Below are 16,657 nucleotides of genomic sequence, written 5' to 3'. Positions count from 1 at the left end.
TAATTAGAAAAAGTCCTCTGATAATTAATTACCAGTAATATTTTTAAAGGCTAAATGTAAAATTACAGGTCTGTACACATCCAAAATAATGTGCAAAAAATATGCATATTATTATAAAAGTGATGAGAGTCCAGAGAGAATGTGGGGGGGGAATATAATAAAACTTATTTTTTAATTTTGTAACAATATTTTTTAATAAAACAAAAACGTGTAAATAAACATGTTTATAGCCCCTTTTTTTTACTTTTTATTTTAATACAACTTTTTATTTTATAATAAAACTTTTTACATTTTTTTAATAATGTTTTTTGAAATATCATAAATAAAAAATAATAAAATAAAAATAAACTCCTGATAATTACCGGTAATATATTTTAAAGGCTTAATGTAAAAATACAGGTCGGTACCTATTAAAAATAATGTGCAAAAAAAAAATGCACAAATTTGCATATTATAAAGTGACTTCAGAGAAAATGTGATAAATCACTTATTATCAGACCCTTTAATCAAAATGTTTTTAAGCACAAAATGTTTAATAAAACATGCATGTAAATAAAACTGTTTATAACCCTTTAAAAATTATAGAACTTTTAATTTTAATAAAACTTGATTAAAATCCTATTTTTTTTGTGTTATAATGAAACATTAATTTTTTTAAATAATAAATATATCTCAGCCAACTGATAATAAAAAAATAAAAACTAATACTAGTAATATAATTTAAAAGACAAATTGTAAAATAACGGCTCCTATTCAGAAAGCATGAGATATTATGATCACTATATGAGCAAGAGGTCAAGACATTTTCTGTGCTAACGGAAACAAACATATTTGCCATTAAAAAAATTAAACAACATTTCCAAAATAAGATGTTTTTACTTGGCAGTTACTTTACATGTTTTCTTGATCGGTCACAGTCTGACAAAAATCATCCCAGTGATATTGTTCAGTAGTTTAGTGTTTTATGCAATTCAGCAAAACCACAGAAAGAATAAGTTAACGTATTAAAACTATCAGGAAGTTGAATAACTTTCGATACAGAAAATAAGTATTAACATTTTTAGTATTGCTTAACTTATTATTAACAGTCATGCACATTTCCTGAAGATAGTGTCCTTAGTCCTGGAGATCAACAATGAATTCAAGCAAAAATAAACTTTATTTTGTGGGCTTTTATTAGAGCTAGTAGAGACTGGGACCAGTGCAGTATTGTAGAAGTGAAATACAGGCATATATTAAAGTGTTGGGACTGAAGTCCAGCGTTGGGTCGGTCAGCTGATGAGGAAGTGTCAGATTATGACAGGTGGAAACACATGCAAACATACCCATGATCTGCAGCTGTGCTTTCATCGGGAAGCCATTAGTAGGACCTGCTTTAGCGACACTGCAGGCCATGACATAGAGCTACGCTGACACCTGTGAGATACACAACACACAGATATTATTAATAATGCACTGCTGGTTATTCTGGACCAGGAACACACACATGTCTGCATCTTTCAGATGTGATAACCCTGCTTGGTTGGATATAAAGCATCAGACAAAGCAATATACAGTTCTGCAATTTACCGTGTAAAGGCCAAGAACGATAACTATAAAGATAACTATATCAGCGTCCACACCAGCGGACGATATCGTTCTGTTTATTCTAAGCGCGTGCTTGTCTCGAGCTCGTTACAGCAGGATGGATTCTGATTGGCTGTCAGTGTTTTTATCGTTTGATAAACGAGCAGAGGCTCATTTGCATTTAAAGGAACAGACACAAACCCTAACCCCACACACAAAACTGTGTGTTTTTTCTCACCCTCAAAAAGTGACAATTACATTTTTAACATGCTATATAAACATATCTGTGGGGTATTTAGAGCTAAAACTTCACACACACACTCTGGGGACATCAGAGACTTATCTTGTGAAAAGGGCATTATACCACCCCTTTAATGCTGAGAATGATTCTTAGAACTATATCTTTATCGTTATCTTTACAGTTATCGTTCTTGTTGTGAATGAGCCTCAAGTGTCTTTCATAGATCTGAAGCCATGAATCTCACAAAAAACTACAGGTCAACCGATTGATTGGTTTTGCTGATTAATCGACACCGATAGCCAATTGCTGGAACAATCGATTATGGGCAAAAGTCCACACTGGTGGTATTTCCGTGTTGCGTCCGTTGCTGGAGCGGCTGAGAAGCGTCTGCTGTCATTATACAGTACGAGAGCGCCATCTAGAGGCCAAATAAACCCATCACTGACGCCTCGTGGAGTTTGTTTTGACACGCGAGGCTGCGCTGCACTTCAGATATGGATTTAAAACAGACAGTATGTTATACAGTATGTGTTTTCATATCATTATACAGCAATTAATTAATTTGTTGACTAGATGCTGCATTAGTGGAGAACAGCAGTATGTTTGCAGTCGAGGCTGAGAGAACGCTAACGTTAGATCCTCAAGCGGCTAAAACAATGAAAAAAAATTGTATGCAAGTCCGACCCAAATGTTTAATGTCATGATTGTCACCATCTATTTGCATTAATTTGTCGCTTTTATGCATTCGTTATGCAGCAAAGTTGCATATAAAGCTGGTGACATAAGAAAGCAAACTGTCTCGTCATGCAAACTAAAATATAACTTCAAAGACACTTTAACATCTCTTCATTTTTTGGAAGATGGTGTGAAGATAAAGTCTCTTCCGCTCACCAAGGCTGCTTTTTTTTAAAAAATCCAAAATACAGTAAAAATTTTGAAATATTATGTAAAACAGCTGTTTTCTATGTGAATATATTTAAAAATGTAATTTATTCCTGTGATCAAAGCTGAATTTTCAGCATCATTACTCCAGTCTTCAGTGTCACATGATCCTTCAGAAATCACTCTAATATGATGATTTGCTGCTCAAGAATCATTTATGATTATTATCAATGATAAAAATAGCTGTGCTGCTCATATTTTAGTGGAAACATTTGTTTTCATGATTCCTTGATGAATAAAAAGTTCAAAAGAACAGCATTTAAGTTATAAATATCATTATGGTCACGGTCAATTTAATGCATCATTGATGAATAAAAGTATTAATTTCTTTTCTAAAAAAACAGACTAACATTTATTATGTTACTCTTTTATTAAACTGTTTTAATTATTCTTATTTTTTTTTATTTCTTCTACGTAAAGCACTTTGAATTGCCATTGTGTATGAAATGTGCTATATAAATAAACTTGCCTTGCCTATTATATAAAAAAATATTAAAGATATGTCAGACTTTTGACAATTTTCAGTAGACGTATTCAGAAATTATTTTAAAAAAGCTTAATTATTTAGAGGAACCATCATTATTATCACCAGATAGAATCAAATGTTTAATGGAAGAAGTAAAACAATCAAAATCAAGTAAAAAAAAAGAAAAAAAAAGAAAGAAAAAGAGTAGGTAAACTAGGTCAGATTGGATGACGGTAAAAAAAGAAATTATGTAATTTTTTCCAAAGAAAATATAGGCTATAATATCCAAACATGACAAAGGAACTGAAACAAATCAAGCTCACCATATTCCACAATGATGAAACAAAATCCACAATCACTGCAATATCTTTGGAGAAGTGGAAAACATTAGATTGCGCTTTCATACACTAGCAATGAAAGTGTTGATAGTTTTCTTTCTGTGTTGTAAAGAGATCCCAGATTACAGGCGCCGCTTCTCCTCCGGTTACATCACAGAGCTTCATCCGAGATCAAACCGAGACGCTCACGTGTGTCTCACACAAGATCTGAATAAACTTTCACTCCAGCTGATCTCTGGGTTAATTATTCATCACTGATCGTGTGTCGAGCCTCAATAACAAGCAGACGGGCCGAACCCAGAGGAATCACACACGTTTTTACATCTCCAGGTTAGAGATTACGACTGACATTTGATCCTTTTTTATAGTCCTTTATAGAGAGAATCTGCACTGGAAAACCAAAGCTGATATTCCCTCTTAAAGGTGAAGTGTGTCGTCTTCTAAACACCAACACTGTCTGTAATGTTCAGTCAACTAGATGTTAATCATTTGTAGGTTTGAGTACCTGAAGAGTCAAACACTCTGTGACGCTTTGAGTGACTCGACATGTCAACTTCTGACTCGACCAATAGCGTGAGTTTGGGGGCGGGGCTACCTGTCAGGAGGAGGGAGGGTTTCTGACGACAAAAAAAAAAAAAAGCACACAGAAGAACCCGAGAGATATTGTGTATCAGAGATCTGCCACCTAGCAACCATGCAGAACACCCTAGCAACCGCATAGCAATGCAGTTTTTAAGCCAAAGAAACGCACTGTTAGATGTTGATATCACGGCACTTTAATTTACCACATGGCTGTGACTGCATTTTATAATCAAATCTGGGTTTGCAACTAATGATTATTTTGGTAAACAATTGTTTAATGTATTAATCAGTTAATAAAGCCTAATTTTCCAGTAACACTTTACAATAAAGATTCAATTGTTGACATCAGTTAACTAGACTTTTACTCTGTAAAGCACATTGGTCAACTCTTGTTGTGTTTATTTGTGCTATTTAAATAAAGAAAGAAAAAAACTGTGTTAGTTAACAATGAACAATACTACTACAGCATTTATTAATCTTAGTTAATGTTAATCTCAACATTTTACTACCACATTTGTATGATTAACAGTTTTATCTGTTAACACAAATGAACATTAAAATTCATTAACATACAAAAACACTAACAAAGGTTAATAAATGCTGTAAGACTAATGCTTATTGTTAGTTATAATGCATTAACTAATTATTATTTAATTTAAATAACATTATTGAATATATTAGATTAGAATAAATAAATACAAATAATAAAAGGCAGTGTAAATTTAAGTTAAAGTAAATAAATAAATTTATTTTATTCAAATCATTTGATGAAAATTAAATTAATTAATAAAATACATCTAACTTAAATTAATAAAGAAACATTAAAATAAATTAAACTTGATTAAAATAAATACAAATAGGAAAAGCGGTGTAGAAATAAATGTGAAAAAAGTAATAAATAAAAATAATGAATAGGCCTAAATAAAAAAGTATTTAAAGTGAAAAAGTAACTCACTAAATAAATACATTTTTGATTTAAATAGGCTTGGTAATACAATAAAACATTTTATTTGAATTAAAAAAAACACATCTACAAGTAGAAAAAAAATGAAATAATGTAATATAATAAAAAAATCTATATTTTGTACATTGATAATGTGCATTTTTCACTGTGTTATTGTTTTTATACACAGAAAATAATGTACCTGCCCTTTGGATTTTAGGATGATCCTATTTTGGGGGTCAGTGACATATAAAAGACTGAAAACTCCTGATCTAGGAAGCACTTTGACGTAATTACCATGGTCATATTAATACCATGCCATGGCATATCAAAGTACCATAGTATTACCATTCTGTTTGGGATGACAGTGCTGGCTAATCACAAATAAAAAACGGTAGTAACTAGGGATATACCGCGGTATTTTGCTGCTAATAATAATGGAGGACAGGTGAGCAGCTTCAGGTCAAACCTGTTTAGCTGGGAAATATTTAAATCATCAAATCAGCTGAAACCAAAACCAACAACAAACTCGAAGCCGAACATCTGACATGAGGGTATTAAACATGCCACATGTGTTCATCATACATGACCCGATCATGACTAGAAACTACAAACCCACAGATACATATCCAGGCACGTTGTTGATCCCCTCTGACTCTCATTGTCTAACACGAGCTATTTATATGAGATTGAAACAGTCAAAGTGATTAGTTAACCTGTCAACACGACTCAGTGTCACTGTAACGCAATGTACACAGATAAGCACATCCACAGACGGTAAACTACGACACAGCCTCGATCAGATGACCGTTCCTTACCCGAATCTGTCTCTGGGTCAGATGTGAGACGTGAAGCCGAACCGATCCGTCCTGAAATAGTTTATTCCAGAATCCGTACCAAGCGACTCCGGCGGCTCAGATCAGGAATGAACTTCCGCCATCTTCACGCCAACACGTCATCAAAGACGCTGTCCTGGAACCCGCCCTTCCAATCGATCAAAAGTCCGTTTATTCCGTTACGTCGTTATTTCACCAGGCGGCGCTCGATGGACCGGAGAACCGATTCCCAATTGAGCCTCGTTCAAATATCAGCTTGGTTTTGTGTTCACTGAGGATGTTTGTATGGGAACGAGTATAATCTTTCGAATCTACTCATTGTACAGATTTAAATATGTCAAAAACATGAAAATTCGCTAAGTATTTCTAGATGTAATACGTTTTTAAAAGTGCCTCATCTAGTAATCATAAACCACAGCGATTGGTTCATACGGATTACTGATGAGAAAAGTAACAGATGTCGCGTGGGCTTCGATTTATTGTTAAAGCAGCGTTATGGACTATCTTTTATACATGAATAATTAAACTGAGGAAACTTTAATCGACTTTGAATTAATTAAACACATTGACGAGGGTAAAATACATATATTTTTTTCCATGTAGATCAATTGTACTTGATTAAAAAGCCGGGATCTGCTAATTCTATTTTAAATAGCGCTTTTATTCTGAAACACTGGACAAAAGTAACCGTAGGCTATTAAAGTTTTGTACCCTTTAATACATTATTAATGATTATAACAGTCAAACATACAAATGAATGTATTAATTATATACACAAATATATTTAGGTTATGTACATAAAGGTTTGTGTGCATTTTATGTAACCTAGCCTACTTACAAAGCATACTGGTCACACATATCATTTTAGCAGATACCATCCAAAGTAACAACTGAGGAATAAATAAGGTGCTTTTTACACCTCAACTTTTTGAGTTCACACCTATTACAGTCTATGTCTAGTTCACACCCACCAAATTATCATGAAAGTATCATTACACAGAAGCAGCAGCTCTTCTCTGAACTGAGCAGATCCTCACATAATCAACCAGAAATACAACTGTGGCGATTCCCACCAGACCAGACAGAACCAGTCGAATCAGAGTGCCGCAAAAATGATCCAGACAATCTGAAAGAGAAGAGACTTATTCATAAACATCTTTTGTCTCAACATATGTCTTTGTTTGTGGAAAAACAGAAGCTGCTCAGAGGTCACTGTGGCAGGAAGAGAGTTTTGTGGTAAATGAGTTTCCATACCTTGTCGTTGGCAGATCTCTTTCATGTGAAGACGGACGCTCTTGTTGCTCACTGGATTTGCAGTCATGCAGCTGTAGATCTCTGAATCATTACAATGAAGCTCTAATGGTAAACTGAGGATGATGTTGAGATCAGGATTGCTGGTCTGGTTCATCATTTCACTCCCTTTATACCATGAGATGGACATGTCTTGATCATTTCTCACGGAGCAGATCGCAGAGCATATTTCCTCTGATGCTCGAGGCTGCTTTAAAGTACCTGGTAGATTGATTTGTATAGGTTACATTTCAATGTTAAAGTTCAGGAAGTCTTTATTCTGTCAGTATGTCTTTAATGACACCTAAACAAATCCCTGCCCCTTTCGCCCAGCAATGATGAGCAAAGAGGTCAGGAGAGGGACCTAAAAAACAACTATGGCATCTGAATGAACTGATTTAAAAGACTCACCTGAAGATTGGTCGACAATAACCAATGATTTGCACTCAATAGCAGGAACAGAGACAGGTGCTTTAGGACAAGAGGAAACGTGCATCTTTTAATAAGCCCATTTTGCAGAAACCATATGAGATTTGTTCATTAAAGGGGTAGTTCAGCCAAAAATTTAAATTCTGTCATTAATTACTCACCCTCATGTTGTTCCAAACCCGTAAGACTTTCGTTCATCTCAGGAACACAAATGAAGATTTTTTTTTATTAAATCTGAGAGCTTTCTGTTCCTCCATTGACAGCTATGCAACTACCACTTTGACGCTTTAAAAAGTTCATAAAGAGATCGTAAAACTAATCCATATCAATTGAGCGGTTAGTCCAACATTTCTGAAGAGACACAATCGCTTTAAATGATGAACAGATTTAATACAGGCTTTTATTCACTTATAAACATTGATCAGTGAACATAAACAGAAGCTCAACCGAACTTGACAGCTCAAACGTGCTGCGTAACACGAGAATTAACCTCATTGGTTCTTACTGAAGCTCAAACGTGATGCGTAACATGAGAATGAACCTCATTGGTTCTTACTGAAGCTCAAACGTGCTGCGTAACACGAGAATGAACCTCATTGGTTCTTACTGAAGCTCAAACGTGCTGCGTAACACGAGAATGAACCTCATTGGTTCTTACTGAAGCTCAAACGTGCTGCGTAACACGAGAATTAACCTCATTGGTTCTTGCTGAAGCTCAAACGTGCTGTGTAACACGAGAATGAACCTCATTGGTTCTTACTGAAGCTCAAACGTGCTGCGTAACACGAGAATGAACCTCATTGGTTCTTGCTGAAGCTCAAACGTGCTGCGTAACACGAGAATGAACCTCATTGGTTCTTACTGAAGCTCAAACGTGCTGCGTAACACGAGAATTAACCTCATTGGTTCTTGCTGAAGCTCAAACGTGCTGCGTAACACGAGAATGAACCTCATTGGTTCTTACTGAAGCTCAAACGTGATGCGTAACACGAGAATTAACCTCATTGGTTCTTGCTGAAGCTCAAACGTGCTGCGTAACACGAGAATGAACCTCATTGGTTCTTACTGAAGCTCAAACGTGATGCGTAACACGAGAATTAACCTCATTGGTTCTTGCTGAAGCTCAAACGTGATGCGTAACACGAGAATTAACCTCATTGGTTCTTACTGAAGCTCAAACGTGATGCGTAACACGAGAATGAACCTCATTGGTTCTTGCTGAAGCTCAAACATGCTGCGTAACACAAGAATGAACCTCATTGGTTCTTGCTGAAGCTCAAACATGCTGCGTAACACGAGAATTAACTCATTGGTTCTTGCTGAAGCTCAAACATGCTGCGTAACACGAGAATGAACCTCATTGGTTCTTGCAGAAGCTCAAACGTGTTGCGTAACACAAGAATGAACCTCATTGGTTCTTGCTGAAGCTCAAACATGCTGCGTAACACGAGAATGAACTCATTGGTTCTTGCTGAAGCTCAAACATGCTGCGTAACACGAGAATGAACCTCATTGGTTCTTGCTGAAGCTCAAACGTGTTGCGTAACACAAGAATGAACCTCATTGGTTCTTGCTGAAGCTCAAACGAGCTGCGTAACATGAGAATTAACCTCATTGGTTCTTACTGAAGCTCAAACGTGATGCGTAACATGAGAATTAACCTCATTGGTTCTTGCTGAAGCTCAAACGAGCTGCGTAACATGAGAATTAACCTCATTGGTTCTTGCTGAAGCTCAAACATGCTGCGTAACACGAGAATGAACCTCATTGGTTCTTGCTGAAGCTCAAACGAGCTGCGTAACATGAGAATTAACCTCATTGGTTCTTGCTGAAGCTCAAACATGCTGCGTAACACGAGAATTAACCTCATTGGTTCTTGCTGAAGCTCAAACGAGCTGCGTAACATGAGAATTAACCTCATTGGTTCTTGCTGAAGCTCAAACGTGATGCGTAACATGAGAATTAACCTCATTGGTTCTTGCTGAAGCTCAAACATGCTGCGTAACACGAGAATGAACCTCATTGGTTCTTGCTGAAGCTCAAACGTGATGCGTAACATGAGAATTAACCTCATTGGTTCTTACTGAAGCTCAAACATGCTGCGTAACACGAGAATGAATCTCACTGATTCTTGCATGTCAGGCGAGCATACTTGAGGTTGTTTATCATAACTGATGTGTGAGTTGAAGAATGTTTATGTGAATACATGCCTAAATTAAATATGTTCATATAAAGCGATTGAGTCTCTTCAGAAAATTTGGACTAAACCGTTCAATTCATATGGATTAGTTTTCCGATCTCTTTATAAACTCTTTATAAACTTTGAGCATCAAGGTGGTAGTTGCGTACCTGTCAATGGAGGGACAGAAAGTTCTCAGATTTCATCAAAAACATCTTCATTTGTGTTGCGAAGATGAACGAAAGTCTGACGGGTTTGGAACGACGTGAGGGTGAGTAATTAATGATATGTTCATTTTTAGGTGAACTAACCCAAGTATCTACAACAAATTATAATAATGTAATGTATAATTAATGTGTAGCAGCTGCAACTTACCATACACATTAACATTGTACTTCGTCTCAGAGATATATAACTTCATGGTGAGAGATACTTTATAAAAACCAGAATCACTGGTACTGATATTCCTAATGGTCAGTGATCCATTCTCTTGATCTAGATGCAATCTGCCAGAAAGTCCCTGTTCAAAATATGTAACTGTTCCCTTATTCATCTGTGCTATACGAGTGGTAAAATGGCCTCTGTTAAAAAACCACACTGTCTCAGTGTCTTTCTTCGGTCTTTCTTCGGCATGTAGAGTCAGAACGTCTCCCTCGATCACTGTCTTATCCCACTCACCATTCACCAGACCTGAAACAATATGAAAATGCATTAAATATGGGTTATATGCTGTTGGATTGGGTTTGTAATCATTTGTTTCTTATTCTTCAGAAAGCAAGACAAATACAATTACAATTGCTAAATAATTAGCATGAAGAATTGGGTTAACTAAAATAAAATTGTCTGGAACAAAGGGTTCAAACTTTTAGAAAAGTGCATTTTTTAACTGGTGGTGGCGCTATAGACTTGGTCCTAGAGACTCCAAAATTGGTCAGATTACTATTCATGACCATCTCTACAAGTGTGCCAAATTTCATCATTTTCCTATGTTCCGTTGATAGGGCTGCCATAGACTCCCATTGGGGAGGAATAATAATAATAATAAAACTAATAACAATTATAATAGGGGCTACAGCCCTACATCACTTCTGACACATTTCTGCTCCAGATGCAGATATTCCCAGTTGAAATGGCAAGTAATTTAAAAAAATGTGTGTAATTTTAACGGTAAAATATTGGAAAAATACTATGGAAAAAAACAACCTGTAGGTTAACAGGAAGTTCCTGTATATACAGTGGAAAAAATATCTAACCAGACATTTCATGTGTTAAAACTGTTAAATATAAAGTTTCTAGACATTATGCTTTTAGAAGTTTATGTTACATCTTCTGTTGTTTAATGAATGTTCATTGCATTATTTTAGTGTCATGTGTTTCCATGATGGTGTTTTGTGTTTGCGTTAATGACTCTGTGCACCTTCTTTACAGTACTAGTGTAATTCAGCTTGTGGAAATGCTACTTCTACGTGATTCTTCATGAGGCTTCCTCTTTTACCTCAGGTTGTCAGTATGTTAAAGGTAATAGATTTTAGTAGCAGTGTTGCTACTAAAACCAAGCGTTGTTGGTTTTGCCGGTTTAAATGACAAATTTCTTATTTGTAAATTACAGTTTTATACTGTAAAATGTATGAGTTGTCTGAAAATATGTTTACATTTTTACTGTATTATTTACAGAATTATTCTTATTTGAAACTGTCTATGTATGGAGGATAAATCTGTTTATTTGTCCTTTAATGCTTTCATTTTAGTTGTATCAGTGTGCAGAAAAAGTGTGTGAAAACAAATTCTCACCTTTTCTCAAGTTGTTGTGTAAACATCATAATCTTATTTAACAAGTTCCCCTCGCTCAAGATTGCATTCTCAGCTTTGATATACTAATACATTACATTTAAACAATTACACTTTTATCCAAAGTGACTTACAAATGAGGAATATCACTAGCTGTCATAAACTATAATAGATAATAAATATAATAGATTTTGACATGTATCCTTACCAATACAAGTCAAATTTCTAAGACCGTATCCGCCAAGAAAAACTATATTATCGCCTCTTGCTAGAGGGAAAAACTGTAAAAGCATGATAAAATATACTTAAAAGCAATTTCCAAACACACACTCACACACACACACACACACACACACACACACACACACACACACACACACACACACACACACACACACACACACACACACACACACACACACACACACACACACACACACACATACACACACACACACACAGAGAGACTGAATAGATGTAGGCACATTATATGTGCCATTTAAAGGTTAACATTTTGCAGTGTTTTAGTGATTGTTTGGTCTACTTCTGTCTTGAAGATGATTCCACTTCCTTGATTGTTTTCAGTGTAGGTGAGATTTCCTCTGAACCACAAAGGAAATGTTCATTACTGCAGCCAGTCCTCAGATCATCACCCTTCCGTTAAAGTGACGCAAACTATTTTTATTTTTTTCCACTTTCATTTTCATGGAAGAGGTCAACCAACCTACTGATTTTATCAAAGACTTCAAGCTTCCGCCATTTATTCAAACTACAATTGATTTTTTTTTTTTTTTTTGAAAAAGATAAGCTTTTAAAGTTACTTAACAGTTTGTGCATCAAAGGTACTGAACATAACACACACACACTAACCTTCATGATTAAGGGAGCTTTTCGAGATTTACCCTATGAAACTGTCGGACAGTGATTGTTCATTTTGATGTGAACAGCAAGTTTTATTAAACATGTTTATTACTATGAAACTTTTTTGTTGTGGATATTTCACATGCCCAAAAGTGAAAGAAAAAACATAAAGGTCATAAAGGATCCAAAAATATTATCAGTAATACCAAATTTCAAGAATAGAAAAGTTCAAAAAGGTTAAAAAAAAATAAGTGCAAAGTCTACCAGCTACTGAATGTGTTTCAGTAAGAGAGCAACCAGAGAGCATATTCTAATGAAAGAAAAAGAAAAACAATGAGGTATTAGAAATCTTACCTTTAACACTGATGAAAAACACAATGAAAATCCACATCCTGATGAACATTTACCAGGATCGAGTGTAAGTTAGTGGCTTCTCTTGATGCTGCATCGGGAGCTCACTCGAGTAGTGTATGAACATGTGACATCTTCTCAGTTTCATCAGGAAGTGACCATGAAATCACTTTCACCAACTTATTTATTTGAAATCATGACATTTACAAAAGTCACCTAAAAGTAAAACACATGCAGAGTCTACAGGGTTCCCTCATATTAGACTAATTAATTTTCCATTTTTGTCATTTATAACTAATATATTGGAACTAATATTTTAGAACTAGAAAACCACATTTTCTCTATAGAACTTGTGACTTAAAGGGGACATCGGACATCATGACATTTTCCATTTTTTTAAAGCTTTTTTTGCATTTAGTTAGGTTTCTGGTGTGTGTTGTGGCAAAATTTCTCATTAAACAATCATCACTGCGTAAGAGACACTCTGAATCAGATGATCATTTAAAAGTATTTATTCTTGCAAGAATAGGCCCAGTCGCCCACACAGAAGTGACACGGTTACGCTGTGGAGCAAGTGAGACACACAGGAAGAGATGGGCAGCCTTTATACCCTGTTTCAAGCTTCCTTCCCAGCGGCTGTTTCTTTGACCCATATAGATAAGGGACCCATTGCTGGTCAAGTTTCTATACCTAAAGACAAACTGTCAGAGATCCTGTCCCATATGTTCCTGAAGCGTCACACCAAGCCCCTCCCCATACATATATCTTGTTTCACACATTGACAATATAGACACGTGACACATTACTTTGCAATATATGTTGAAGATCAATGGAAATCAAATTTTTCCATTACATGTGACTACCAGCCAGAGGTGGACAAAGTACACAACCGTCTTTCTTGAGTGAAAATACAGATAAACTGGTCAAATATTACTCCGTTACAAGTAAAAGTTGTAAAGACCGATTTTTACTTAAGTAAAAGTACAGAAGTACTCGTTTTTAAAAGTACTTAAGTATCAAAAGTAAAAAGTAATTTTCAATGCATTGTTTTATTATTGTTGTATGTAATACTTACAGTAACTTATGCCTCTGAATCTCTGCCTGCCTTCCTACCCTCATATCAATATCATACACAGTTCCAGTAGTGGGATTGAATGTGAGATTGAATAAGTGCACTCAATAACATCCACAATGGTGTCGGACACACAAATGGCTGTTTCCTCAAATATTGCCCTATTTAAAGTTGTTTGGATTTAGTGTGAATATGTTCGCCTTACTGTTGTATGAGCTAGTGTGCTCCAAAACAATGACAACATTCGCATTTAGAAGACCAAACCTCAGGTTGATGTCAGAATCCAACGCCAGGTTCTGTCGTCAACTCGACTTTGATTTCCAACCAAAATCCAATGTCTGTCCGTTACTTCTTTCTACTCAAGGACCTTGACAGAGATGTAGTGGAGTAAAAAGTACGATATTTGTCTTTCAAATGTAGTGAAGTTAAAGTAAAAAGTTTCAAGAAAAAAATAATACTCAAGTAAAGTACAGTTACTCAAAAAGTGTACTTAAGTACAGTAAGTAAATGTACTTTGTTACTGTCCACCTCTGCCGCTCAGAAAAGCTGAAAAGAAAACACGCAGCCATGGGGTGTCCGAGTCTGAAAGTGTGTCATCCAGCCAGCGAGCTCAATTTGCAGAGGTTATATAGCTAGCTATTTGAATAAGACCACACATGACACAAGAATGCCTCGTAAGCAACTCAGGTGTTTTGTTGTTGGATGTAAGAGTGAATATAACAGTTATATATGGCGAGTGGATAATGCCTTTTCTAAGACTACCCTGAAGAAGGCGAAGGAGCAGTCTACCCTTCCGTCGCCGTCAGTCCGTGTCTATTTTTGAATGGGATTGATAGAGACGTCAGACGACAGACCGGCGGCGACGTCATGGCGGCGTCACGGTAGTAACGTATACCTTACGGCGACGTGGCGACGGCGTACGTGAGAAATGTATAAAAAATCATAACGTCTGAACCAGGCACGTCGCCTAATAAGACGCCTGATACACACGTCGTCCCTCAGTACGTCGCCTAATAAGACGCCTGATACACACGTCGTCCCAATATTATAATGTTATTTTTCCCATGTTGATAACGAAAAGTGAATATAGCATGAGTATTGGATTTGCAATAGGCTATATCGGGAGACATGATTTTTGTTTTGTTTTGCAGGAAGCCTTTCTTTAAAGTGAATTTTGTTTAATTATATTTTAATTTTAAGCAATTTGTCATCAACCAATTGCATGGATTTATTAAAAAAGAAGCGAATATTCCATAAACAGGCTCTAACTTGTTGGTCTTTCTACAGCAGTGTTTCAATAAATGGTCTATCTTTTCTAGACAGAAAAGTTACAAACAAAGTAATAAAAAATATTTTATGTGCAAAATCTATCCCTGCCTCCAATGGTCCCCCTTGTATGAAAATATTAATTGGAATAGAGCATGGAGTAACCCACATACATTTTTAATTACAAACAAAGTAAAAGAAATATCATTTAAAATTCTTTACCATTATAACCCCTGTAACAAGATTATCTCTAAATTTATACCGTAGACGAAAAATGCAGCTTTTGCTTTATGAAAACGGAAACGTTAGACCATTTAATTGCTCACATAGCTCTTCTCTGTGGAATGATATAGCCTACAATGTTTCATTAATGGACAACTTGGCTCAAACATAGTCATTTATCTAATTTTGATATCTTCTTTTACTTTTCTGACTCAAACTTCTCTGTACAATATATAGTCAACTTAATAATTTTGCTTGGAAAATTCTTTATTCATAAATCGAAGTTTATGAAAAACTACGGTGCGCATTGCTGCCACATAGGCTACATATTATTTTTTCCACTCAATTATGTCGAGATCTTTTGTCGTTTTAACGACATCTTTTTCTCGTAATAACAAGATCTTATGTCATTAAAACGTCATATTTTCTTGGACTTATAAGGACATGTGTAGTCATGTACAAAATATGTCTTTATCCACATAAAATTGATCATACGTTCAAAAAGCTGAAGAAATAGCAGCCCCCATCGGACATTCATGTTAAAAGATCACATTATGTACACACCTTATTAATAGCAGATGAACCCAGAATACGAACATTGTGTTTAATTGCATATTAGGCTAAACGTTTTCCTCCCATAGAAAACCATTATTATAAAGAAAAAGCTTAATGTCGCTTAATAGGCTACTTCAGTGATAAAGATCAAATGCTGTACACACCTTATTAATAAACCATAGGCCTACTATCCTACAGAAAAGCAGATGAGCCCAGAATATGAACGCAATGCATTTAATTATACGTTAAGCGTTTTCTGATAGAAACCCTTTATTATAAAGAAAATAAAGGTGGCTCTTAACGTGTCTTTCTATATGGGAGGATGGCATTGCGGTGCACAGCAAATCCTTTAAATGGTATTCAATGCAAAACAAAAATGAAAAATAAAAGTAGCCAATAAAATAAACAAATTATTGTGGCATTAATTAGCCCACAAACAATATTTATTTTAAAGACTAAACGAATTTGTTTAAAGAAAAACACCAGCGTTGGGCGTTTATCTGTATAGGCTAAGTGTTTCAGCCGCTCTTTTCAAACTGGCGCAATAAAATGCAACAGAATTTGATTTGTTAAACATGAAGAGGACTTATCAGTCTGGCATGGCCATTCGCTCTAACGGTAACCTAGATAGGCTAAATGTTCGCTATTATTAAGCGCATATCCGAGTGTTTGTGCGGAGTGTGGAGCGTTGGACACACATGGACGCGCCGGTGCCATCACTCGCATTTTC

The 16,657-nt window shown here is 35.6% G+C and overlaps 2 protein-coding genes across 3 annotated transcripts in view; both read right to left on the bottom strand.

Moving 5' to 3' along the window:
• The window catches only part of itchb (itchy E3 ubiquitin protein ligase b), a 32,782-nt gene extending 26,739 nt beyond the window's left edge, over positions 1–6,043 (bottom strand). The window contains exons 1-2 of one of the 2 annotated variants that reach the window (XM_082145556.1): positions 5,897–6,043; positions 1,326–1,416 (exon numbers count right to left, since the gene is read on the bottom strand). In XM_082145556.1, coding sequence (XP_082001682.1) covers positions 1,326–1,395 — 70 coding nt within the window. In that variant the 5' untranslated portion in view covers positions 1,396–1,416; positions 5,897–6,043. Of the gene's footprint in view, positions 1–1,325; positions 1,417–3,538; positions 4,695–5,896 lie in introns of those variants that run through there. The other variant, XM_082145557.1, reaches the window with a different exon arrangement.
• Positions 6,044–6,169: 126 nt separating this feature from the next.
• On the bottom strand, positions 6,170–12,954 carry LOC309480966 (CD48 antigen-like). Its single transcript, XM_082145738.1, has 5 exons — positions 12,816–12,954; positions 10,188–10,502; positions 7,616–7,675; positions 7,169–7,426; positions 6,170–7,040 (listed from the first exon to the last, which is right to left on the bottom strand). The coding sequence occupies exons 1-5, from the start codon at positions 12,862–12,864 to the stop codon at positions 6,907–6,909; spliced, it is 816 nt and encodes a 271-aa protein (XP_082001864.1). The 5' UTR covers positions 12,865–12,954; the 3' UTR covers positions 6,170–6,906.
• Between the last annotated feature and the right edge of the window lie 3,703 nt (positions 12,955–16,657).

This window comes from Leuciscus leuciscus (assembly GCF_965113295.1).
Source record: "Leuciscus leuciscus genome assembly, chromosome: 18".
Taxonomy (NCBI): Eukaryota; Metazoa; Chordata; class Actinopteri; order Cypriniformes; family Leuciscidae; genus Leuciscus; species Leuciscus leuciscus.
The sequence above is the reverse complement of the archived record's forward strand: the minus strand, read 5'-3'. Positions and strand labels throughout refer to the sequence as shown.

What these genes read in the sequence shown, in the direction of transcription:
- LOC309480966 (XM_082145738.1), bottom strand. Translation starts at nt 12,864, where the DNA reads ATGTTCATCAGGATGTGGATTTTCATTGTGTTTTTCATCAGTGTTAAA. An exon ending in GTTTTTCATCAGTGTTAAAG is followed by an intron (nt 10,503 to 12,815) that starts GTAAGATTTCTA and finishes ATATTGTTTCAG; the next exon opens with GTCTGGTGAATGGTGAGTGG. An exon ending in AGAGATCTGCCAACGACAAG is followed by an intron (nt 7,041 to 7,168) that starts GTATGGAAACTC and finishes CTTCTCTTTCAG; the next exon opens with ATTGTCTGGATCATTTTTGC.